This window comes from Heterodontus francisci, chromosome 23 (genome assembly GCF_036365525.1).
Source record: "Heterodontus francisci isolate sHetFra1 chromosome 23, sHetFra1.hap1, whole genome shotgun sequence".
In the NCBI taxonomy this organism is placed as follows: domain Eukaryota; kingdom Metazoa; phylum Chordata; class Chondrichthyes; order Heterodontiformes; family Heterodontidae; genus Heterodontus; species Heterodontus francisci.
The window spans coordinates 29,871,859-29,899,560 of NC_090393.1; the positions used below are offsets into that span (position 1 = coordinate 29,871,859).

At 40.4% G+C, this 27,702-nt stretch overlaps 1 protein-coding gene across 1 annotated transcript in view; it reads left to right on the forward strand.

Moving 5' to 3' along the window:
- Window positions 1-2,643: 2,643 nt before the first annotated feature.
- brap (BRCA1 associated protein) overlaps window positions 2,644-27,702 on the forward strand; it is a 37,378-nt gene continuing 12,319 nt past the window's right edge. The window contains exons 1-10 of the mRNA XM_068054941.1: window positions 2,644-2,895; window positions 6,803-6,967; window positions 8,428-8,659; window positions 15,615-15,804; window positions 15,923-16,036; window positions 16,626-16,774; window positions 17,887-17,962; window positions 19,740-19,878; window positions 22,783-22,892; window positions 26,175-26,264. Of these exons, the coding sequence (XP_067911042.1) occupies window positions 2,820-2,895; window positions 6,803-6,967; window positions 8,428-8,659; window positions 15,615-15,804; window positions 15,923-16,036; window positions 16,626-16,774; window positions 17,887-17,962; window positions 19,740-19,878; window positions 22,783-22,892; window positions 26,175-26,264 (1,341 nt within the window). The 5' untranslated portion in view covers window positions 2,644-2,819. The remainder of the gene's footprint in view (window positions 2,896-6,802; window positions 6,968-8,427; window positions 8,660-15,614; window positions 15,805-15,922; window positions 16,037-16,625; window positions 16,775-17,886; window positions 17,963-19,739; window positions 19,879-22,782; window positions 22,893-26,174; window positions 26,265-27,702) is intronic.

Genomic DNA, 27,702 nt, shown 5'->3' on the forward strand with positions numbered 1-27,702 from the left:
TATTGACTATAAAACATAGAGCATTGGACTTGGGGAAGAATCTTCAGTATTTGGAGAAGATGCAAGGGAGGGTGACCAAAATGGTATCTAGGTTTAGGGCTATTAATTACCAGGATAGGCTCCAGAACTGGTGCTATTTATGTTATGAGAAATATGGGTTTACAGAGGATATGATTAAGGTTTTTAAAATGCAGAAAGAACTAGGTGCAGTTCAGGTGTTAACAGTTAGTTGAGCTGGATAGGGATTATAGGACTGGAGAACATGCTCATAAAAAGAGTCAAGTTCGATGCCAGGAAATATTTCTTTTTGCAGTCATTACCTTCTGAAACAGGCTGCTGAGACATGAACTAGTTATGGATTTTTTCTTTTAGAAAGGGAACATTCAGGAGAAGAGGACATTTGCAGTTATAAATGGTGAATTCTTATTACCTCAAATGTTGAGTAACAGGTTTTCACAGTCTCCTGGAGCCTTACTTGATCACCTTCTGGAGGCACAGAGGGATTGTGCAAGGGTTCTTCTTGAAATAGTCACAGACTTTTTTTAAACTTTCACAGAATATTGCCGAGTTAACAGGCGGGGAAATGGTATAGAAAGTTGCACTGTATCTGAACAGGGCACGTTTGGTGGGATATTTTACTTTCCATTTTTCTTATATTTACATTGTCAAGGTGACTGATGATACAGTGTTCAAGAAATTCAAGTCAGCAAAAAGCTGAGGATAAAATAATTGTGGAACTATTTATAAATGTAATTCATACAGTCAGATTACCTTTGTGACTTCAGCCCTTCTCAGATCAAATCACGGTTTAAGATGATCTTTCCATGACTATGGGCCAGGATAAGTTTTGCCACATTTAAGTCAACTAATCACAACAAACTGAGCCTGTGATCCATGTAAAATCACTGGTACATTTTGGCACATTTTTATGAAGGTTAAAATTTTAGCCAATCAAAATGCAACAATTTTGCCACATTATGACATCACTATGTAAATGTAATATTTAACCATGTGACATCATCACTTCAAACATGGAGCTCCTGCACAACAGATTTACCAGCCTGGTCAAACAGAAAAAGGAAGGAAATACTCAATGAAAAAATAGAAAAAAAAACAACCCAAGTGGGCAGTCAGATTTGGTTAAAGGTAAGAATGAATGGAAATTGCCCTAAAATTGATCAAATATATTTCCTGGTGAAAAATAAGCTGTGTTTCAAAACTACCAATATTTTAATAATTTTATTGAAATGGCCAACAATACTCCCACAGTGACCTCTTCTGGCAAAGCTGTAATATTGCAATGATGTGTAATGTGCATCATCAAATAATGTCATTTGGTGATGGACCACAAATAAAATGGGCAAATGCCATTATCATGGAAGTGCATCAGCGACACAGGATGGAGGAAAGGAGCTCCTGCCGAGACAGCATTTGCTTCAAAAGGCATCACAGAATTTCACCACTGAAGTCTTCCCTTCTGTGGAACAGTCAACCCTTGATACTCCAGCTTTACCTCCTTCTCCGTCACCTGCCAATAAAGGGGCTTTCCCTCAATCCACTACTAATTCTACAACATCCCAACACATCAGCTCTCTTTGCCCCTTCATAAGTGTACCAATCATCATCATGAGGGAAAATATGAACATCAGTAGTGCACCCTTTCCTGTATAACTCTGACAGTTCCATGTCAGTCCACATTCTATTTTGTTAAAGTGAATTCCAAAAAGTACACAATCAACTGACTTTTTCTTTACACTGTCACTGGATGCCTATGTATTCATTTTTCATTTGGTGTCAGCCTTGGGTCAGTTGTATTACTCTCTCCTCCGGGTCAGAAGGCCGTAGGTTCAAGGAAGTGGGCATTCAGGAAGTCCCTTGAGATCTCTGAGTGACCTGGTCTGCATCATCATCCACATAATCTGTTTCCTGACTGCTCCTCCTCATCAGCTTCCTCCTCTGCCTACTCATCAATGTGCAGGAGAGTAGAAGCTAAGAATGGATGATCACTATCCTCATGCAGTTAGGGAGACAGAGAGGGTCTGGAAGGGTGTGACTCTGATACTTCACAGGAAGGCCGCAGTGACATGTTCACTCAATAACCTGGTGCTGGCAATATGCTGCTGGCCTTACCATCTCCCAACACAAGAGCTGAGTGCCTTTCGAAAAGCTCCATGCCTTTATTCTTGAAGTAGTGAAAGGTAGGGATGCCTCCTTCAGCGGGCTGCCTCTGATGGGATTGAAGCAACAATTTGTACTGCAAGAAAATAGAGTTAATGAGAAGACTAGCAGTTGTGCTTCAGGTGATCTGGAAAAACAGAAGTGATTTGGGGGCTCACTGCCTGTTAAAGTGGAAGTAGACATTTTAGGGTTGTGTATTTAATTAATTGCTGTTAGGAGAGCTGGGTAGCCATAGTGAAAGATGCAGAATAAATACAGAAAGTGCTGGAAATACTCAGCAGGTCTGGCAGCATCTGTGGAGAGAGAAGCAGAGTTAACGTTTCAGGTCGATGCAATGAAAGTGAACAAGGTGAAAGAGACTGAGTACTACTGGTTGCCTCCACTGAATTCCATTGCAGAGGAACCGGACCTGCGTCACCTGGAGTCAGGGGGTTAGAGGTGAGGGAGGGGGTCAGTTTGGCGGAAGTGGGTTTGGGCGGTGGAGTTGTCTCGGAGGCTCCGTTTGTTTTGTGTGAAAGGTTTGAGTTCCTTGGCGATTCAATTCCCAGCCCTGGGTTTTCAGGCGGCTGGAAGATTTCCCGTTTCTTTGTATTTTTGAAATTTATTTTTAACCCAGTCAGCAGATCTGTGGGGTTTAACATATGAGCGTATCACTGGTGGCCGTACGTCTGGAGCTGGCGAACCATTCGCATCATCCGGAGGGTTTCGAGTATTGTGGTGAGTCCCGGGGCGGGAGCGGGGGCTCTGGGCCTCAAGTCTCCCCCGCTCCACTGTGTCTCTCTGTCCTGCAGCCGGCTGAACTGATTGAGAAATGCCCGGTTCCCACGGCCTGGTATTATTGGGTTTTAAAACACAGGCCTCGCTGCTCAGGTGTTGCTCCAATCTTTTTGTCTCTGTGAAGTTAAGCAACGTTCATATATTAAAAGAATCGGCTCGGGAACATTGTGCTGGAGTTTCTGTCAAATAAAGGTTTCTTCAGTTTGTAACACTAAGTCATTTCTGTTTTTTTTTTAAAAAAAGAAAATAAACATCGCCTAGATGTAGGTTCAGTTAGGTTCATGGGAGCCAAAGGGTTATGTTTGGGAGGATAAAGCGATTAAATTGTCCTAATCTTGGAGCACTGCATAGAAGCTATGCAGCAATTTTATCACCTTTTAAAAGCTTATGTTCGAGCTTTTTCTCCCTTTGTTAAAAGCCATTATTTAGGGTCCTTACAGGTATGCAGCACTTGAAGACCAGATTCTGACGTAATATATCTAGTTTCTGCAGTATATTATAAAGTGACCAATGCATATTTGTGTATCTTAAAAGTACGATAGCAATTTAAAGACTTTTTTAAAAAAAAGCACAAGTTAAGGGAGAATTTTGATTTGGGGGTTTAAAACGTACAGGATCTGACAAGGAGAGAATGAGGAGATTAAGATGGCGGAGGGAGGAGGCTGGAGCAGCAGCTGGCTATTCATTGCCAGCCAGATGGCACCAACAGGGTTGGTCAGGTCACCTGGAATATGAGAGCAGTTGGATTATCAGAAGAGATGTGAGGGATGCATTTTGTTCATGGTCAACTAATACAAAAGGCAACAAGTAAATGTGAAGATTTAGATAAAACTAAGAAACTTACTGGCAAAGTTGATCATCTCTTGTGTCTCCTGCACACAATTCTGCCATTTCCGTGGTAAACTCTTAATTGTGGAGTTATGCAGTGCTAGGGGCCCTGATTATAACAATGTTTATTGTGAACAAATACAAACATTAATTTAAATCAGAAATTCTGAAGAGTTAAGTACTGATAGCCCATAAATTGCTCAATGTTAGCTATCATTTCCATCCTTTTTAACTGAATGGATGGTAAATTATGCTTTTATAGGCTCTGGAGAATGGCATAATGGCAAAGCACATTGGAGCAGCACCATCCTGTACCACAGAGTGAGGAGTGCAGATTTATATTTGTGATTTTGTTCACAGTGTTCTAGTAGTGCCCCTTTATCTGCTGAGTAGATGCCAGTTCCATTACTGCAGACAGTGCTTGTGCCACTGCTGGTGCCAAAGTTGCATTGATGAAGTCTTGGGTGTCACTTGTTGCTATGACTGCTACAGGCAGTGCAATGGAAAGCCTCAAAATGAAAGCATAACCCTAAAATAAAATATAATCTGAGCTCTGAGATAAGTTTGCAGCTTTGAAATCATTCCCAGGTAAATTGCTGGTTTGCTTTCTTTCAAAAGATAATGTGAAATTGAAGGAAAGATTTTGGAGTTTTTGTGCCAGAACTGTTGTCTGTGGATGCTAAAAAATCAATTTACATCTTTTTATTGGTGTGTAATGTTGACAATGCATTAAGATATGTGACAACTTAACAACAAATACATCTAATTTCCACTCTTCTCTCACCTTTACATGGTCCATCTCCGACACTTCCCTTCCCTTCCTCGACTTCTCTATCTCCATCTCTGGTGATAGGCTGTCTACCAATATCCATTATAAGTCCACTGACTCCCACAGCTACCTCGACTACACTTCTTCACACCTTGCCTCCTGTAAGGGCTCCATTCCATTCTCCCACTTTCTCCGTCTCCGACGCATCTGCTCTGATGATGCTACCTTCCATGTCAGTGCTTCTGATATGTCTTCCTTTTTCCTCAACCGAGGATTCCACCCCCACTGTTGTTGACAGGGCCCTCAACCGTGTCAGGCCCATTTCCTGCACCTCTACCCTCACCCCTTCCCCTCCCTCCCAGAACCGCAACAGGGTTCCCCTTGTCCTCACTTTCCACCCCATCAGCCTCCATATCCAAAGGATCATCCTCCGCCATTTCCGCCACCTCCAGCGTGATGCCACTACTAAACGCATCGTCCCCTCCCTTCCCCTGTCAGCATTCCGAAGGGATCGTTCTCTCCGTGACACCCTGGTCCACTCCTCCACCACCTCGTCACCTTCCCCTGCAATCACAGGAGGTGTAATACCTGCCCATTTACTTCCTCTCTCCTCACTATCCCAGGCCCCAAACACTCCTTTCAGGTGAAGCAGTGATTTACTTGTACTTCTTTCAATGTAGTATACTGTATTCGCTGCTCACAATGTGGTCTCTTCTACATTGGGGAGACCAAACGCAGACTGGGTGACCACTTTGCTGAACACCTCCGCTCAGTCCGCAAGCAGGACTCCGAGCTTCCGGTTGCTCGCCATTTCAACACTCCTCTCCCCCCCCTCCCCCCCACTCACTCATGCTCACATCTCTGTCCTGGGATTGCTGCAGTGTTCCAGTGAACATCAACGCAAGCTCAAGGAACAGCATCTCATTTACCAATTAGGCACACTGCAGCCTGCCGGACTGAACATTGAGTTCAATAATTTCAGAGCATGACGGGGCCCCCCCCCCCCCCCCCCCATTTTACTTTTATTTTTAGTTATTTTTTTTCTTCCTTTTTAATTTTTTTTGTATTTTATTTTATTTCATCTTCGTTTGTTCAGTTTGCTTACCCACATTTTTTCCACTTGAGGCTGTTCAATTTTCAGTCCATTAATACCCTATCTGTCTTTCAACACACCATTAACATATTGTTTGCCTTTGCTCCATGACCTTCTGGTCAGCTATTCTGTGACTTTGTCCTATTTACACCTATTTTGTTATCTCTTGCCCCACCCCCGCTTTACTTGCTTATAACCGTTTACATTTCTAGTATTTGCTAGTTCTGAAGAAGGGTCACTGACCTGAAGCGTTAACTCTGCTTCTGTCTCCACAGATGCTGCCAGACCTGCTGAGTATTTCCAGCATTTCTTGTTTTTATTTCAGATTTACAGCATCTGCAGTATTTTGCTTTTATGTTACCTTACCAATGTTGCCTCTGTGGTTTCATGAAAGCATAATGGATGTGTGAAATTTTCATACTATGTCTACTTGGTTATGAAAATCATCCAGTAGCTAAGCTAAAGATTTTATTTTTACAAACATGAATTGTGTCTGGAGGGAGCACTTTGACTTGTATAACATTTGGGTGATACTGATAATGGAAGTAGTTTCAGGTGACGAATTAAGAACATCACATAATAAGAGTAAAGCATATTACTTAAGTATGATTTTTCCTGTGGGGTATTTAATGCTGATATGCTAAATGTGCCTGGTGTCAAGGCTGTTTGCAAAGTCTTAATTTAAATTGAATGATTAAAGAAAATAGTGAGATGAGGAACAAAGTAACAAAATATCTCATGGAAAATAATAGTTTGAAAAATAAAATTTGGGGTTGCTAGGAGAGGTGAATTAAGAACATCACATAATAAGCAAGTGTAAGTACAAATTAGGAGATAGTTTGATCTTGGCAGAACAGCTCTTGAACTGCTGGAGATCTGGACCATGTGATTGTTGAGGTTTACGTATTCCATCTGTTTAATGTACTGACTGAAAACATTTACCTAGTCATGTTTGCTGACATATTGTATGGTGGGGGCGGTTGCAGGCAGTGTTATATGAAAATTCACATCATGAGCTTCAGAATAATACTACGCACTTTGCTTTGTGTTTTGTTTCAACTATTGAATGCATTGTTTTAATAGAGAATATCAATTGGGCGGGCACAAAGATCACACCTGCTTTAATAGCCTTTTTACTTTGTCTTTTGCCTGTATAGCTGTCAGTATGGCAGACGATGAGAGTAAAGAGAAGAAATCACTCAGTTCAGCAAAGCTCTTGCTGGAGGGTAAAACAACTGGAGAAAAATCCACTATCTTGCATCAACACATTGGTCGTAGAGAGATGAGAGACATGGTCATTGAAACTATAACCTCCAGCAAAGGTACAGTAACAGGGTACTCCTTTTGAATACAGGGGAGTCATGCTAAGCATATTGCTAATATTTGGAGCAAAATGTAACTGTCAAGCTTATTCACCTTATAGAAATTTAAACTCTTTTATGACTGCCTATTATTAAAAATAACTAGCATAGCTGCAGTGTTAAGGTACCATGCATGGTTCCACAGAAGTCTGGGAATGCAAGTTTGATTTCTACCTTCAGCTGTTTTGCTAACTAGAGACCAGATACCTTCCATAAAAGTGAAAAGGCTGGTATTGTTGCCCTCCTGCAGTGATTGAAGAATTGGAGAGATCTGGGAACAGATCAGTTGGTTACAAGTACTCTGGAAATAAAAGAAGGATATAATGCTGCAGAAATTGATTATTTGTAAATGGCTTGTGTTTAAACATTTAACAAGAAGGGAGAACTAAAATTCACTGCACCTATCATTTTCAGTGGCTCATACTGGTATATCTAATATGTAGCTGAGTTCTGCAGACCAGGAAGCTCTTGAGTTTTATCCCTGATCTATGCTGAGGTAGCTGATCTCAGCTAGAATGGCATTCAGGGTGCTTCACTTGGCTTTGGTGCCCCTACATTAGGAAAGGAAAGCTCAGCTACAATTCAGTGCCTTTGGGAGCAGAGGAAGAAATTTAAAATAAAATTCACTACTACTGTGTATTGACTTTTTATTCTGCAGAATAATAATGTAAAATTCCAAAAGCTCTGACGTAAATCCAGAACTTCCTCAGAACCCATAACAACCCAGTTGTGATTTCGGAATTACAATTCAACGACTGACTAAATTTTCGTTTTCAATGTGTGCACTTTAAGGCAATTGTTTTCTCTTGCCAAGCATTGAAAGATTGTCTTGCATTTGTATGTTGCAAATCCCGTCTCTCAAACTTCTCAATGTTTCACAATGAATGATGCCAATTTTTGGAATTTATGACCGTGCCATCATGAGGGGACCTTGGTTTAATATATGTTTAAAAGGGACCTTGATGGAACATATATGATAAAAATGCTACTGTTGAGCTAAACTTAGATTTTAGAGGGTTAAATTCACAGGACACTATTACTGAGAGATGTACAGTTTGATCCAGATGGAGTGTCTGAATCAAATTGCTGTGGACAATGAAAGGTAGTTTTACATTCTCTTGGTTGTTCATACTTATTGCTGATATAATTGATTAAAAAGACAAGAATGGAAGAAAAATCCCTCAAAATTGCTGATGCAATGGAAAATCTGTTTGCTTTGAAAGCTGAATCATCCAGAACTTAAATAATTCATAAGCTTAGCTGACCTTGACATGGCTGCTGATTTGCTCCTCATTGTCCATTAAGCATCTGAAAGTCATGTCCATCAAATCATTGTGAGGTTGTCCCATTAATTGCTAATGTGTTTTTTGAGTCAAAGATTTTTCTGCCACCACCCTGATATGAAATGCATGTCTTTACAGACAAAGATACTGTGGAATGTGTACTGAAATCTGAGCAAAAGACAACATGTGGCACCGACTCTGTGGAGAAAGCAAGTACTGCTGATCCAAATGACAATAGTAAAGTGTGCAAGGATCAGAGTGGAAATGCACCAGACTCGCCATCTAAACAGCTGCCTGACCAAATTTCTTTCTTTAGTGGGAATTCATCAGTTGAAGTAGTACATGGAATCATGCATCTCTACAAAACTGAGTGAGAAAGTTTTTAAACATGTTGAATCTTAGTGTTTGAAGAATCATTCAATCTTTAAAATTTTCTTTAGGATTTGTAGAATATAAATCTATCTCCTCCTGGTACCACCCGATCCCTGATACTGCATACATGAAAAGCAACACATCCATAACCCATCCAGCAGGAGGCCAGTGGATATTCATTTGTCCCCATTATAATTGAAACACTATTATCAGATTTTTATTCATCTTGGGTGATGTTATTGCCTTAAGACTTTGGATTCCTTTGGGAATGGAACATTTGTCTTTGTAACATTATTACCATACTTTAGAAATACTTGAGCATATATCACAGTTTCTTCATCGCTGGGTCAAACTCCTGGAACTCCCTGCCTAACAGCATGTGGGAGCATCTTCACCACCCAGACTGAAACAATTCAAGGAGCCTGCTCGCCATCACCTCAAGGGCAGCTAGGGATTGGCAATGAATGTCAGTCTTGCCAACGACATCCCAGGAATGACTTCTTCAAAAAAATCAATGTTAACTTTTTTTGTGTAGAGTATCTATAGGGATAATATTTATGATTTGGTAATGCTACCTTGCAATTGGAAAATGTTTACTCAATTCACACCTATAGCTTTATCCTGGATGTAGTTCCCCTTCACCTTTTATGCATTATTTAAAAGTCCCTTACTTTTACTGTTCCCAACTTAGCCCCTTTTTGATCTGTGCTGCATAGTTATGAAAGTTCAGTATTAGCACCACTCATAGCTCCCAACTGATATCCACACTCTCCCAATTCCAGCATATATTACTGGATGATGATCAGAAATAAGAACTTTTTTCTTTTAAACCCTTGCTTGGCTAGGGCTACTGAGGTTTATTGTTACCCCTCAACTACTGCCCCAGTGGAGATCAGTTAATTCAATATAAACCAGAACAAACATGGGACCTTCTGATCTTTACAGCCTGGTGCTACATTTGGTATTGACTTTACCCACTTCGCTATTGGGAACTTCGTGCATTTTACTGATAGTCTCAGGATGCCAGTGTTCTGATGGATTGGATAGTCAGTTTCAGGACCAAATCTTTAACTGACTCTAACTGCATATTTCATGAAAGCCTTGTGATCCTGAGCGTGATTGCTACCTGAAGCTGAAAATGGAATGAACCCCAGGAATAAGCATTTTATAACTGGAGGCACCAATTTGCATTATTGTGAAGTAAGTTTCAGTCCTCGTGGACTGAAGGATGAGAATAAATGCACTGCTTTTCCTAAGTAGGCAAATCTTTTCATTATAATAAGGGTGTTACTGTATGGTATATTTTTCTCTAATTGGTTCCACTGTACTTGGAGAGGTCAATTGCCATTTGATTTTTGCCTAACTTTGAATTGCTACTTTAAGCAGAAATTGTATGTGCATTGGTTTAAGTTAATTTATTTCCCAGACTCTAATGCAACTGTATCTGATTGAAAGCACATCCTGTGGACTCACAGTTGAATTGAATGCATGACTGTTCTTGGTACAGGAAGTGCTTACAAGAGAAAATTAATCTGCCTGCATTATAAGTAATCCTTTTTGTCTTGAATTTCGATTAGAGGGTTTGTCTTGTTGAAGGCAGATGTGTTTCTAATTATTGGATTTTCATTTACGTTGCCTAATGTTAGAGATGTGGTGTAGTTTTATACAACTTCTCTTTGAATCACTCCTCATATCCTTCATTAGGAACTTGGAGTGAGTCTAGTTCGTGCATGTTTCTGTTGAGACCATCAATATTGCTTGTTGATCTATTTGCCAGGTGGCTCACTTGAATATGGGAAGAGACCCTTGGTAAAATTGCTGAGACTGATGAAACTTGTCCTCTACAGGGATCTAGCAAATGCAGCCTTGGATCTGCTCTCATTTGAACACTGGTCTTCCAATTGAGTGTCCTGCATTGTAGTGTTATGTCCCCCATAAATATTACCTAGCACCTTCTGTTCTATTTTCTGAAACTAGGTGACCACTACCGAATGGAAAACTATAATATTACAGAAAATATAGTTTGCAGCCACAGAAATATTGTGCTAGTAAGTCAACAAAGAAAAAAAATTGGAATGGAAAATTTTCAAGAAATCTGCTCACCATACGCAGTCTACCCATCCTAGGTGAACAAAAATCTGATCTCGTAGCCCCTCGGAATTCCCTTGTGAATCCCTGGAGTGTGCTAACCCCATTTTGAAAATCTACTCTATAACTTGCAATGATCATATACTGTAGGTTTGTAGAACAGTTTGATTGTTCCCACTTGCTATGGCTAGACAGCTTCTCTACAAACATGGAACTGACTTTCAACTTCTGTACAAATTGGGGAAATAAAGCAAGTAATAAAGTAAAAGGAATGTAACGGATTAAAATAAAAAGACTGGAAATCTGAAATAAAATAGAAAAAGCTTGTAATACACAGAATGTCCATTGGCATCTGTAAAGAGATAAAGATACCTAATATTTTGAGTGGAGATGTCCGAATAAGTGAGCATATGACCCTCTTATTTCCCTTTACAGTTCTTGTTTAGTGTTTGTAGCATTTTTTGTTATTTTAGAAGGGTATTAAACAAGAAAATGGAAAGAGAAATGGAACAAAAATAGTAAAAAGAAAGCAAAACAAGTACTTGCTGGCTGTTGATATCCATTAGGTGACCAACCTTAGGTTATTTTGAAAAATAATGAAGGTTTTCAGAGCATTATTTGTTGCCTTATTTATATTTTTGCTTTGGTTGCTTTATGCATTGTTTCAGTTCAGAATTCTGCATGTTTTTAATTGTAAAAAGAATTTTATACATAGTATGTTATGCTGTAGCAATTCTATGGAAATGTGAATTTATAATTTTCATACCAGTGAAATGTAATCGAGTACCAAGTCATGCATTTGTTTAAACAGTAGTCACATTGTTCACTTTTTGTATTAACTTAAAGGTCCAAAACCCTTTAAATTAAAAAGTACTGTGCAGGTGCAAAATAGTACTTCAGTACCAGAAAACTAATAAATATTTGGTGGTTTTCTTTTGTTCATTTGGGCATTTCTGGCAAGGCCAATATTTATTGCCCATCCCTAATTGCCCTTGACAAGGTGGTGGTGAGCCGTCTTCTTGAACCGCTGCAGTCCCTGTGCTGAAGGTACTTTCATATTGCTTAGGTAGGGAGTTCCAGAATTTTGACCCAGCGATGTTGAAGGAACAGTGATATATTTCCAAGTCAGGAAGATATGTGACTTGGAGGGGAACTTGAAGGTGGTAGTGTTCCCATGAGCCTGCTGCCCCTGTTCTTCTAGATGGTAGAGGTTGCGGTCTTGGGAGATACTTTTGAAGAAATCTTGGCAAGTTGCTGCAGTGTATTTTGTAGATGGTATACACTGCAGATCTGATGCATCACTGGTGGGACGGAGTGAACATTTGAAGTGATGGATGGGGTGCCAATCAAGTGGGCTGATTTGTCTTGGATAGTGTCAAGCCTCTTGAGAGTTATTGGAGCTGCATTTATCCAGGCATTTGGAGTATTCCATTACACACCTGACTTGTGCCTTGTAGGTGGTGGAAGGGCTTTGGTGGAATTGGGAGGTGAGTCATGCCATGGAATAGTCAGCCTCTGACCTGCTCTTGTAGCCACAGTATTTATGTGGCTGATCGAGTTAAGTTTCTGGTCAGTGGTGACCCCCAGGATGTTGATGTTGGGGCATTCAATTATAATGCCGTTGAATGTCAAGAGGAGGTGGTTCGATGCTCTCTTTGTGGAAATTGTCATTGCCTGGCACTTAAGTGACAAGTAGCATTTGCAACACATATCAGCCCAGTCCTGAATGTTGTCTAGGTCTTACTACGTTGGGGCACAGACTGCTTCTTTGCGGATTTGCAAAAGGAACTGAACACTGTACAATCATCAGCAAACATCCCCACTTCTGACCTTATGTTGGAGGGGAGGTCATTGATAAAGCAGCTGACGATGGTTGGGTCTAGGACACTACCCTGAGGAACACCTGCAGCGATATACTGGGACATAGAAAATAGGAGCAGGAGTAGGCCATTCGTCCCTTCGAACCTGCACCACCATTCAATATGATCATGGCTGATTGTCCAAACTCAGTACCCTGTTCCCGCTTTCTCCCCGTATCCCTTGATTCCTTTAGCCCTAAGAACTATATCTAACTCTTCCTTGAATATATTTAATGATTTGGCCTCAACTGCTTTCTGTGGTAGAGCATTCCACAGGTTCATCACTCTCTGGGTGAAGAAATCCCTCCTCATCTCAGTCCTAAATGGCTTACCCCTTATCCTTAGATTGTGACCCCTGATCCTGGACTTCTCTGCCATCGGGCACATCCTTCCTGCATCTAGTCTGTCCAGTCCTGTTAGAATTTTGTAGGTTTCTGTGAGATCCCCTCTCATTCTTCTAAACTCTAGCAAATACGCCTAATTGACCCAATCTCTCTTCATACGTCAGTCCTACCATCCCAGGAATCAGTCTGGTGAACCTCTGCTGCACTCACTCCATAGCAAGAACATCCTTCCTCAGATAAGGAGACCAAAACTGCACTCAATACTCCAGATGTAGTCTCACCAAGGCCTTGTATAATTACAGCAAGACATCCTTGCTCCTGTACTCGAATCCTCTCTATGAAGGCCAACATACCATTTGCCTTCTTAACTGCCTGCTGCACCTGCATTCTTACTTTCAGCAACTGGAGCACAAGCACACCCAGGTCTCGCTGTCCCTCCCCCTTTCCCAATCTAGTGCCGTTTAGATAATCTGCCTTTCTGTTTTTGCCACCAAAGTGGATAACCTCACATTTATCCACATTATACTGCATCTGCTATGTACTTGCCCACTCACTCAACCTGTCCAAATCACACTGGAGCTTCTCTGCATCCTCCTCACAGCTCCCACTCCCACCCAGCTTTGTGTCATCTGCAAACTTGGATATATTACATTTAATTACCTCATCTATATCATTAATATATATTGTGAATAGCTGGGGTCCTAGCACCGATCCCTGCGTTACCCTACTAGTCACTGTTTGCCACTCGGAAAAAGACCTGTTTATTCCTACTCTTTGTTTCCTGTCTGCTAAACAGTTCTCTATCCATTTCAGTACCTTACCCCCAATCCCATGTGCTTTAATTTTGCAAGCTAATCTCTTATCGAAAACCTTCTGAAAGTCCAAATACAGCACATCCACTGGTTGTCCCTTATCTATTCTACTAGTTACATCCTTAAATAATTCTAGTAGATTTGTCAAGCATGATTTCCCTTTCGTAAATCCATGTTGACTTTGTCCGGTCATGTCATTGTTTTCCAAGTGCTCTGCTATTACATCTTTTATAATGGACTCTAGCATTTTCCCCACTACTGTTGTCAGGCTAACAGTTCTATAATTCCCTGTTTTCTCTCTGCCTCCTTTTTTAAATAGTGGGGTTACAATAGCTACCCTCTAATCTGTTGGAATTGTTCCAGAGTCTATAGAATTTTGAAAAATGACCAGCAATCCATCTATTTCTAGGGCCACTTCCTTAAGTACTCCAGGATGTAGATTATCAGGCCCTGGGGATTTATCGGTCTTCAATCGCATCAATTTCCCTAACACCATTTCCCTACTAATACTGATTTCATACAGTTCCTCCTTCTCACTAGACCCTATGTTCCCCAACATTTCTGGGAGGTAATTTGTTTCCTCCTTTGTGAAGACAGAACCAAAGTATGTATTCAGTTGGTCTGCCGGTTCTTTGTTTCCCATTATAAATTCCCCCGTTTCGGACTGTAAGGGACCCACATTTGTCTTCACTGATCTTTTTCTCTTCACTTATTTATAGAAGCTTTTACAGTCAGTTTTTATGTTCTCTGCAAGCTTACTCTCATACTCTATTTACCCGTCTTAATCAATCTTCAACAGCCACAACCATTTTGCTTTGTGCTAGTTAATACTCCAGCCAGTCTCCCGATGCCCATTAATTTCAGTTTGACTAGGACTCCTTAATGCTACACTTGGTCAAATGCTGCCTTGAAGTCAAGGGCAATCACTCTCCTCTCGCCTATGGAATTCAGCTCTTTTGTCCATGATTGGACCAAAGCTATAATGAGGTTTGGAGCTAAGTCGCCCTGGCGGATCCCAAACTGAGCATCAGTGAGCAGGTTATTGGTGGGTAAGTGCTGCTTGATAGCACTATTGCAACACCTTCCATTGTTTTGCTAATAATTGAGAGGAGACCGATGGTGGTAATTGGCTGGACTGGATTTGTCCTCCGCTTTGTGGACAGGACATTTCTTGGGCAATTTTCAATTTTGTCAGATAGATGCCTGTCTTGTAGCTATCCTGGAACAACTTGGCTAGAGCTGCAGCTGGTTCTGGAGCACAAGTCTTCAAAATTACAGTCATGATGTTGTCAGGGTCCATGGCCTTTGCTATATCCAATTGCTCGGTTGTTTCTTTATACAATATGGAGTGAATTGAATTGGCTGAAGACTGGCATCTGTGATGCTGGGGAGCTCAGGAAGAGGCCGACATGGATCATCCAGTTGGCATTTTTGGCTGAAGCTGGTTGCAAATGCGTCATCCTCGTCTTTTGCACTTGTGCTGGGCTCTACCATCATTGAGGATGGGGATATTAAGAGGTATAGTTTTGCCAAGGGGGAAGTACACCTCCAAGCAGTTTTAGTTTGAGTTTTTAAAGGAAACTAGAACGTTCGTAATATTTTCACTTAAAATGAATGTACCACTGGAGACTATTCAAAACTTGCTTATGTCATCCATGTAATGGATATGTTGTAACTTGATTGCATCAAAAGCATTAATTCTTTCACTGACCTCAAATCCTGAATATACTGGCATCCTTTTTTCTGTAACTGTTAATACTAAGTGCGGATCTGTTGTTATCACTCATAACTATTCATCACTATTGTCTTGTAATTTCTCAGAGAGTTAAGTGTTGTTTTTGTTTCCATAGCAAGATGACGTCCTTAAAAGAAGATGTGAGGCGCAGTGCCATGTTGTGCATCCTTACTGTCCCAGCCACCATGACCAGTCATGATCTTATGAGGTTTGTTGCTCCATTTGATGATTCAATTGAGCACATGAAAATAATAAGAGATTCCACTCCAAACCAATATATGGTTCTCGTCAAATTCTGTTCACAGGTAAGAAATAGTTTTTTTTCCATTCTGGTCAGAATTCTGAATTTGATATTGTAGAAGTATTAAATATAATACTGCTTTTACCAGTGCAATCTTTTTATTCTCTTTCCCCATTTTTTAGGCGGAAGCAGACAGCTTTTATACTGCCTGTAATGGTCGGCAATTTAATTCTATTGAGGATGATGTTTGCCAGCTGGTATATGTAGAAAGGGCCGAGGTCATCAAATCTGAGGATGTAGGTATTCTGTCATATTTATTAACATGACAGCATTGTAATACAGTCAAATACTGTGGCTAAATGGCAGCTGTGAATGCCTAACCGGAATAACAAGTTTATTCTGTCATTTGGTCTGCTTGGACAATGAAGTTCAGTGGATGAGTTTTGTTGGTTGTCAGCTGGTAACTGGATGAGTAGCATGCAGCAACGCTCCGCCCTGCCTCTCTTTAAGGAAGGGGAATTAAAGAAGGAACGGAACATTGTCGTGATCAGCACCCCCTCCCCATTGAAGTGAGCTGATGGAGCAACTATGGAAATGTCTGTGACTTTGACTATCCCCTTCTCCCCTACACTGGCTGAAGGAGGAAGCATGACACTTGGAATTCCTAGTAATAGAGTTAAAGGAAGAATAATATTTGTACTGGGCAAAATAGATTTTTCTTAGCTGCAGTGGAACCTACTTGACAGCAGCTCATTAGCTGAATTGTAGTTATGATCTTAAAAGGGCTGTAGCTGTTTGAGAAATCTTTTTCTCTCATTGTGATTGTAAGAGTCTGACTTTGTATTTTCCTTAGATATGTTGATTTTTATATTTTCTCTTTTTTAGGGTGCCAGTCTTCCTGTAATGGGTGTAACTGAGTTACCACCGTGCATTGTATGCCTTGAAAGAATGGACGAATCTGTAAATGGAGTTCTAACAATACTCTGTAATCACAGTTTTCATAGTCATTGCTTGCAACACTGGGAGGACACAACGTAAGTTGCACAAAATTTAAACTGTAGAAATGCAGGACAGTTGTTAGAAAATGAGATTTCAATGTAGCAACTCCCACTGTCTGCATAGTTGTGTGATGTATTTGATGTACGGGGAGTGGCAGGCAGGGGGAAGATGTTGTTAAAGATGCTATGTTAAATATATTCAGATTTTACTCTGCACACTGCAAAAATCCTACATATCAAAAAAAAATCTCTCCTTAAAATATCTTGATAGTAACAGCATTTAAAATCTGTTTACTGATGTTTATCTGTGGAAGGAAAAGTTCTCCTATTCTGAAGCAAGACCTTCCATTTCAGCTTTAAGTGCTAACACGAACTTCAGATATGGGTGCTTTCAAAAATATACATGTGCAGTCCAGAAGTATTACAGCGGGTGAGAAACTGAATTGTGCTATGTATGACACCAGTTATAAAAGAATGGGGGAATAAGCTAGTAATACATTATGTTAATAAAAAGTAATGATTTTATTTCTAGAGATTGCTAGACAAGCTCACGTTTAGTTTATCTTGCCACTGCAAAGTGCACAATGCTGCTTACTTTGAGCATCTTCATAGCTTACTGAATCCTGGTGCCTTATTCCAGATTCAGTTGGCATATTTATGTTGATAGATTTAGTACAATAGTTGGCTGTCTGTGGTAACACTGCAGCTATAAAAAATGTTACATGGAAAAGCAAATGTATAGAGAATACACCAGATTAAATCAGATGACTGTACATTGGAGTGGCTCCAAACTGGACTAATTTGGGAAACTTAAGTGTTTTAGCTTACCGTACCACTCCGTTCTCTATTATGTCTTTTTAAATTTGTTCAAGATAAACAAATTTCACCTCATGACTTGGTATCTTGATTTGAAACTCTTCTATTGGCATTAGGTTTTACTATTGAGGCTAGGTTATGTGTCATTATATAAGCATTTTAAAAATCAGGAAAATGTATTAGTTTACCCCTCCATTTGGTCTTTAGTGTGTGTGAAAGTTGCAGAAATGTAAAGGAATTTAACATTCCTTCAACTTGCATGTAAAAAAAAAGTGAGCAGTTTGGATCTATAACCTATCAGTTAAACAAAGAATTACTTTGCTTTTTCTTAGGTGCCCAGTTTGCAGATACTGTCAAACCCCAGAGCCAGTAGAAGAAAACAAATGTTTTGAGTGTGGAGTCCAGGAGGTAAGTAAGTAAGAACAATAAATAATACTATTGTAATGGGATTAAGACACCTCAGGTACTAATTCTTTACATTTCTTTTTAAAAAGGAATGCTTTTCACAGTGAGTGTTGTCTGTACTATGGACTGGAATATATTTCCACTTCTGGCACCAGTACCTCATCAATCTTTAGCGGGTCACTTATAGCAAGATGCAGAGAAAACTTTGTTCTGACTCTGAATGTGCCTAAGACGCAATCTGAGCAGAGCACCCCCTACTGAATCCATTCTTCACACCAATTGTTCTGTGACCTTCTGAGTGTGATTACTCATTTGAGCTAAATTATGGCCAGCTATGTGTGGTGGGCACATACCATAAGGCACAAGGTTAAGACTGCACAAACTCCTTTCACAGGGCACAACAGGGAGAACAAATTTCATCCTGAGGGCTATTTTATTTTGTCTTCTCTGCTAGTTTGGAGTGAATTTAAGCCACGCTTCAAGAGCTCAAAGGACTATATGCCTCACTCTATCCTTGTCATGTACAAGTTCTGTATTGCTTGTGCATGTAAATCATTGTCGTGTTTTCCAACTTTCAGTTGATTGTTTCATTTTTTATTATTGAGCCTTTGACCAAAACTTTTCAAATGCCACACATGGCATTCAGAGTGGGGATAACCTACTGATCCTCACTTTGCTCCTGACTATTGGAGTACTCTCATTGGATAAGGAGAGAAGCAGACACACTACCAAACAAAGATTACCTCTTACCACCAAAAGAAAATGGCTTTGTGGTTCAAATTATGCTGTCCTCTTATGTACATGGAATAACAAGATTACTTTGTTTTTAAGACCGCACGTGTTATATAAAGCAGGTTTAAGAAATAATCCATTTAGAATGTACCTGTTAGAGGAGCTGTGCCAAGAGCTCTGAATTTATTCAGATATCCAGGCTTGTAAAGCTGCATTTGTTCACTAAAGGGACCATGTTCCATTTATTTTCAATAGGCTACCATCTTCTGGGTCATTATTTTCATTCCGCTATTTAAATTTCTTAGAGACAAAAGATTTTTGGAGACTGCTCTTGCATTGTTATTTGCCTTTGCTCATCGGGATTCACCAATGATTGAATCTGTTCAGTGTCAATTATTCAAAGGTGCATAGCAGAGCTTTTCATTGCAATGATTGCTGTTCACTTTGGCTGTTGTACTTTTGGTCTGCAACTGATCATTGGAGATATAGAGCATCTTATTTAATTCAAATCTCCTTGTGCAGGTGGTGTATTCCAAGACATCTTAGACTCCCAATTTAGTTTTACCTGACAGTTTATATATAAGCATTTTTGTGTGTGAGAGATATGGAGAAATAACGGGATACATGTAGAAGAGCAGAAACAGTGCACAAGAGACAAATAAATAAGGGAAAATAGCAAATTGAAACCAGCAGACACAAAATGAGAGAGTAAATGAGGCACATGGAGCAATGGAGAAAGGGGAAATAAATAAATTCAGGAAAAATTTGATTGGGAGATGAGCAAAGATATACTTCAGGGTTTAACAAATTTTTTTTGTGCACAGTGGTATGGAAGATCAACCAGAAAACATGGATGATGTCTTGTACTCAATACATAACGATGTCTTTAAAAAGGTGACAATAATCAAACATATGACTACTGACTGGATCAAAGATTCTCTTGCTCTTCCAAGACAGTAACTGTGTTACTGCTAACATTGCAGAAAATGTATTCTTGCTTGGTGTAACTTTAAAAAAAATAAAATTCTTCCCCCTTCCTCTCGCACAGAACCTGTGGATTTGTTTGATATGTGGACACATAGGATGTGGTCGATACGTCAGTCGTCACGCTTATAAGCACTTTGAAGAAACACAACACACGTATGCCATGCAGCTCACTAATCACAGAGTGTGGGATTACGCGGGAGGTAACTGCTAATAATGGTTCATCTTTCACAAGCGTAGTCTTGGACCATATCACTGGTCATTGACCTATGTATTTTTAAAATCAAGATAACTTGAGTACTTTTACTGTTAATGAGCTATAATCTTATGATGCAGCTGCAACAACTAATGTTTGGTACCCTATTATTACATGTTTCTGGCTGGGGATTCAAATCAGGCAGCTGGAATCATTGTGTTAAATGTAATTAACTCCCAACTAAGCAATTAGCTATAGGGTATCTCACACTTTGATCAGGACAGCAGTGTTGTTAAAACCTCTGAATGTTTTCCTATCTTGTGGACAGAATGGTGGAGTTAGCATTTGCTATTTGGTGTAATACTGGATTCTGTTGCTTGCTTTTTGACAATTGCTAATATTTTGTTATGCAAGGCAACTGGCTCAATTTGAAATTGATTGAATTTCAAATCCTTTTTAAGAAACATTTGGCGATAATAATTAAAAGTACAAAATGAGCATAGGCTAAGGGTGATACTTTTGAAGTATTATTGAGGAGATAGTGACGCTGTTACTGCCCCCATGTGTGCTGAGTTGCTAACACTTCCAATTCTCAAAGGAAGTACGAAGCAGCATCCCAAAGCAGAAGTCTTAAGGGAGTGCTCAAATGGAGCCAGTGACTTCATCCCTGATACTTTGGTTCTGCTTTGGCAGTACTTTGAGATTTCTACGGAGAGGCTGCATGAGGACTTGCAATTGTTGACAGACTTTATACATCTGTCTAGTCTGTATCAAGACCAGTTTTATTCTGTGAAGGCCAATACTCCTTTGCCTCTCAAATTGCTGATTAAATTAGCAGATGGAAAGCCAATTTTGTTTTTTAAAAAAAGTTAAATATTTCTAAAACATTTCCTATGCTAGGTTTCTTCTTAATGTAGAAAAGTTCTTGGGGGGACGGGGGCCTGAGACTAAATACTTTTTTTTAATCCAGGAAATTTTCTATTATTTTTTAAAAGTTGGTTCTAAATTAGGATGATGGCAGATGCAATAAATTTTTGAGTGTACAATATAGAGTCATAGAGTCGTACAGCACAGAAACAGGCCCTTCGGCCCACCGCGTCCATGCTGACCATAATGCCTATCTATACTAATCCCACCTGCCTGCATTAATTCCATATCCCTCTATGCCTTGCTAATTCAAGTATCTGTCCAGATGCCTCTTAAATGTTGCTACTGTTCCTGCCTCCACCACCGCCTCTGGCAGCTCATTCCAGATATCCACTATTCTTTGTGTGAAAAATGTGCCCCTTTGATCCCCTTTAAACCTCCTCCCTCCCACCTTTAATCTATGCCCTCTAGTTTTAGTCACCCCTACCATGGGAAACAGACTCTGGCTATCTACCCTATCTATGCCTCTCATAATTTTATATACCTCTATCATGTCCCCTCTCAGCCTCCTTCGCTCCAGGGAAAACAGATCCAGCCTATCCAATCTCTCTTTATAACTCAAGCCCTCCAAACCAGGCTACATCCTTGTGAATCTTTTCTGCACCCTCTGTAGCTTAATCACATCTTTCCTGTAGTGCTGCACATAGTACTCCAAATGTGGCCTAACCAACGTTATGTACAACTGTAACATTACGTCCCAACTTTTGCACTCAATGCCTTGGCCGACGAAGGCAAGCATGCCATATGCCGCCTTCACCACCCTGTCTACCTGTGTTGCCACTTTCAAGGAACTATGTATTTGCATCCCGAGGTCACTCTGCTCAACAACACTCCCCAGGGCCCTGCCATTCACTGTAAATGTCCTGCCCTGGTTTAACTTCCCAAAATGCATCACTTCACACTTGTCGGCATTAAATTCCATTTGCCAATCCCTTGCCCACTTTCCCAGTTTATCTATATCCTGTTGTAACCTTAGACAACCTTCTTCACTGTCCACTATACCACCAATTTTGGTGTCATCTGCAAACTTGCTAATGATGCCCCCTACATTCACATCCAAGTCATTGATATATATGACAAACAACAGAGGGCCCAGCACCGATCCCTGCGGCACACCACTGGTCACCGGCCTCCAATCTGAAAAACAACCCTCCACTATCACCCTCTACTTCCTATCACCAAGACAATTTTGTATCCAATTGGCTAGCTCACTCTGGATCCCATGTGTTCGAACCTTCTGGACCAGCCTACCATGTGGGACCTTGTCAAAGGCCTTGCTAAAGTCCATGTAGACAACGTCCATCGCCCTGCCCTCGTTAATCCTCTTGGTCACCTCCTCGAAAAACTCAATCAAATTCGTGAGACATGATTTCCCACGCACAAAGCCATGCTTACTATCCCTAATCAGACCATGCCTTTCCAAATGCATATAAATCCTGTCTCTCAGAATCCCTTCCGATAACTTTCCCACCACTGATGTAAGGCATACCGGCCTGTAGTTCCCTGGTTTATCCCTGCTGCCCTTCTTAAGTAAGGGCACAACATTAGCTATCCTCCAGTCTTCCGGTACCTCACCTGTGGCTAACGATGATACAAAAATCTCTGCCAGGGCCACAGCAATCTCCTACCTTGCTTCCCATAGCATCCTAGGATACACCTGGTCAGGCTCTGGGGATTGATCCACCTTAATGCGCTTCAAAACCTCCAACACCACCTCCTTTGTAATGTTGATATGCTCCAGGATATCGCTGTTCCCTCCCTTGAACTCACTAGCTTCCATGACCTTCTCCATGATAAATACAGACGAGAAGTATTCATTTAAGACCTTGTCCATTTTCCGAAACTAGTTGTGAAGGAATGTAAGTTCAAAATATCAAGGGCTAACAATTGGAAATGCGTTTTATATTTGCTGAACATGATTCAATGCATTCGCCAGAGTCTTCAACCTCCTCGCTATTTTGAAGTTGTGTTTTCATTTCTCTAGATAACTATGTTCATCGCTTGGTGGCAAGTAAAACGGATGGAAAGATTGTTCAGTACGAGTGTGAGGGTGACACTTGTCAGGATGAAAAAATTGATGCCCTTCAGTTAGAGGTTAGTGGAACTTGCAAATGCTTGCTCATAATTGTTTTGTTTCCTGTTCTTTTCTCAAAACCTCATTAAACCCCCAACACACTTGGCCACCATTGCCTTCCACTATTGTGTTGTTTGCTCTAACTGTGGTAGTGGAACATCCTGGCTACGGACTTCCACAGGCATTGTTTGGTCCTGTGGAAAGTATGTCTGTAATGTTTCACTTTTAGCTCTTGCTGTTCTTGTCTTCCTCTGTAAGAAAGTAAAATGTGATATGGTGAAATTATTTTGGTTGCACTGCAGTGTAACGCAAATATGTTTAGATGTGAAAATGGGTAAAACAAAGTATTTATTTAAACGACACATGCTGATAACCTGATGTCTGTAGATTTGTTGCTGGGGCTTGTTTACCACTCAGTGAGCATTGGCTATTAGTATTTGAATCACTGGACCAGCTTGTGAATACTTTTGACGCAGGCATTGTTAGCAAGCCGATGTGGCAATGGTGCTTTGCATTAAGTAGGCATTGGTTCACTCCATCCACCTCTCCAGCTGAAGGAAAGTTGGTGAAAAGCAAGAAATGGGAGCAGTTTCCTGTAAATGTTTATTTTAAAGCCCTTTTATAGAAGCTGTAGTTCATAACTCTGATCTTATTTGTCATTATAAACAATGCAATTTTGCTGCTATTGAGTGTTTTTGGAAATTCACATTTTGACCGGTTTGAAAAAGTCAGTGCTAGTGGACTTTCCTTCCTTCCCTGTTATTGTACATAATGGTAGCTTTGAAAGTAAAGGCAGGGTGAACAAAGATATAATGGCTGCCAACAGCCAATCCAGCTGAGATCCTCCTCTCCCATACTGGTAGTGCAGTAATTTCTCTCACATTAACTGGCTTCTTTGATGCTGGTAGAAGCTTCAGGCCAAAAAGAAAAATGTTTGTTAAACTGCAAGTTGGACTGTTGAGGTTTGTGTCTCAAGCTAGCATGCTGTTGCCTGGGAATGAACATCCCAGCTGAAATAGAGTTATCTATGCCTATTCATAATAATGCCAAGGGTTGCTTATGACTGGATGACCGTTTTGAAGTCTAAAATTCATTGGTGCCTATTTTGTGGACACTGGAAATCATTATAGCTGCTTTAAAAAAAAAAAACTTTTGGAAAAAGTTTAATTTTAATTACCTTATTTAAATTAATCGAGACACCTGTCCAAAACCCAAACCTTTTGTTTCTGTCGTAAACTGCTCAACATATTGGAGCTGTTCAAATGTCAAAACTTATTTCTCCAAGCAATGTAGTCATGAAAGTAATTTGATCTTAGCTAATTCTATTGGTTTTATGATGTACTGATGTACTTAAAATAAAGATGTTGCAGAGGACCTTTTTTCCTGCTTCAGATGTGCCATAACTGAGTGAATGCAGCTGGAACAGAGGATACCGGGGACTGAATAACAAGACTCTGATGCATTTGGAGGGTGGGGTGGGGGTAGGGGCGAAGATGTCTTCGATACTGTCCTCAACTTGGGGGGCATATTTTCTCAACCCGAGGATTGAATTACAGCCTTGAACTCACTGTTAATAATTTACTTCAATTTCTGTGATGCAGCCGTTGCACGAGCATGCAATGCCAGAAAGTATGCACATGATGGCACTTGTATCAATACAAGGTTTTTTGTTTTGTGGCAGCGTATTCATTTTCTGTTATCAGGGGTCCCTCAATGGCCAAGTGGATAAATGCACCATGTAGAGTTGCATTGAGCTTTTAGGAATATTCCAGATTCAATCCCTAATTTGTCCCTATTTAAACAATGGTTAAAATTAGCCAAAGTTCACATTCCAATCACTGTCTAACACCTGGAAAAGTGCCCATGTGTGCACTCAGCTCAGCTATAATGATGCAGTGTTGCTCATGATTTAGTAGTCTGCTGATGCTAATAGTCGAGATTCAGATGAAGAATTGTAACCTGGGAAAGGTTCCTGGCACCCAGTTTGCCTTGAAGTGAGGAAGAAGGAAAATTGTAAAAAATTAAATATAGTGCAATTATAACAGTTTAATTGACAGTTTAGGTTGTGCATTCATTCTGTGTGGCTAAACCGCTTGTCTAAGTACTATCTGCACATTGGAACATGTTAAAAAAAAACATTTTGGCCAATTGGAATTAACTTTATGCTTTTGTTTTGTCTCCTCCCTTTAACCCCATTTTCTTCTTGAGACAGACAACTCTTGCTCCAGTGTGGTTCCAGAACAAACAGTAGCAGTTTGCAACCTTGCTTTAGTCTTCATGTATGAACCTGAATTAGTGAATGTTGATGAATTAGTATTGGAGGGAGGGAGGGGCATCACAGTTGAACCTAATCCTATTTTCGGCCTTTATTCATCTACGCATACAAAGGTTACTGGATAGTGAGCAGGGCAGGAATCTTGCCTTTTCCCAGCCCCTCTCTGTCACTGAGGCCAATTACAGGACTCAAAGTACTACTTTTGATATTGGCTCCCTCTGTGCAGGCCATCAATTAAATCTTGGAACTTGTCAGTTTGTACTGTTTAGTGTCACACACACCTGATTCATCATGAGAACTGACTTTAAATATTGTATCTAGTAGTGAATTTGCAGCCATGTATGTCCTATATGTGTTGCAGTATGCAAAGGAAGGGCAGTAAATTGGATTTTGAGTAAATTGTCTCTGAGTCAGAAGGTTTTGGGTTGAAGTCCCACTCCAGGATTTGAACATAAAAATCAAGGCGGACACTCCAGTACAGTACTGAGGGAATGCTGCACTGTCAGACATGCCATATTTATTCCACAATCATCATTTAAAAAAAATTATCTGATCGTTATCACATTGCTGTTTGTGGGAGTTTACTGTGCACAAATTGGCTGCCATGTTTTCTACATTATAACAGTGACTACACTTTAAAAGTACTTCATTGGCTGTAAAGTGCTTTTGAGATGTCCAGTGGTATTGAAGGTGCTATATAAATGCAAGTCTTTTTTTCAGTAAGAGGTGCCTTGTGGAAGCTAGACAGATTCCAGCCTCTGTACACTGTGCAATGGTTGGATCGAGAGCAATAATGGCTACCTGCCAACTTCACTCAGCAATGGAAAATATACTGAAGTAAAAACTTAAGCTTAAATGTTATTTTGATTTACAGTGATGGAACTTTATTTCATGTGGAAATTTCTTTTATGTGAAACTCTTTGTTCAAATTTATCCAGCAATGCATTTTGCTTAAGTACATTTCATGTTCTGTGTAAACCATTTTATTAAAATGATTTAATAGATTTTGTAAACTTTTTCTTAACAGTATTCGTACCTCCTGACCAGTCAGCTAGAATCTCAACGCATCTACTGGGAAAACAAGATAGTGCACTTGGAGAAGGATGCAGCAGAAGAGGTAAGTTGCTTTTGTTAGTGATTCTTTATTTTTCTCCATTGCAAGAAAGTGAGAGAATATAACCTGTTCTTTCCAAATGCTTCTGCATAATTGACCACTCCAGGTGATGTGTTTGAATAATCTAGACCACTTCTTAGTTAGACCTCACCTGTCTCTTCCCTGCCCCCATCCCACCCAATTAAACTGGTGAACTTTCTTTCACTTCCTGGGATTTGAACATTGGAATGGATTTTTTTATTTAAAAAACTCTGGGGAAATTTGTTGAAGGTCCATCATGCAAGATTCCAAGTTTGATAGCTGAGAAAATGAAGTCAATCAAGAGTTTCGGCTTTAAAAGCTTGCAAATTATAGGAGGAAGGAAGAGCTAAGGGGCATATAGTGCGCGATAGGAAACCATGTGAGAAGTTTTCATTTTAGTACAAACTTCAGAAATGTTTCGAAGCACTTTGCATAGAATTATTTAACTTTTGAAATGCAGTGACTGTTATAGGCGAATGAAGTGGCCCGTTTACTTGTGTCAGAGTTCCAAAAAGGTCACCAGTTGCTGATGTAATCTCTTTGGATTTGGGAGGTAGGAATGAGGATATCGGAAGAACTCCCTGCTCTAATGAATAATACTATGGAATTTTTTAACATCAACCTGAACAAGATGTGGTTAAATGTTTCATCAAAGTATGGGGACACTGAGCAGATCAAGCAGCATCTTTGGAGAGAGAAACAAGAGTTTCGGGCCAATGACCTTTTACCAGCTAATGGTTGCTTGCCCATCCACTCTGTGGTTTGTGACCACCTGCCCCAGTGGTTCTCAGCCCAGATACTTGCCCACATCACACCTCTTCTGCTATCTCGACTGCTTCTTGATCCACCAGTTTGCTCAGCTGCTCAGCCTGAGTGCTTCATGGTTCCACCACCCCAAATGATTCCTGCTCACCCTAAATGTGACTTGGCCTACCTACATGCACAGTCTAAGTGATTCCCAGCCTGTCTGCTCACTCACCTACACAGTTTAAGTCCTTGCTAACCTGCCAAACCAGAGTGCTTCCTAATCTGATGAGGGCAGCGCAGTGGTTAGTGGCGCAGTGGTTAGCACCGCAACCTCCCAGCTCTAGAGACCCAGGTTCAATTCTGGGTACTGCCTGTGTGGAGTTTGCAAGTTCTCCCTGTGTCTGCGTGGGTTTCCTCCGGGTGCTCCGGTTTCCTCCCACAGCCAAAAGACTTGCAGGTTGATAGGTAAATTGGCCATTATAAATTGCCCCTAGTATAGGTAGGTGGTAGGGGAATATAGGGACGGGTGAGGATGTGGTAGGAATATAGGATTAGTGTAGGATTAGTATAAATGGGTGGTTAATGGTCAGCACAGACTCTGGCCGAAGGGCTTGTTTCAGTGCTGTATCTCTAAATCTAAATGTAAAAGGTGAAGATATAGAGTTTAAAGGGA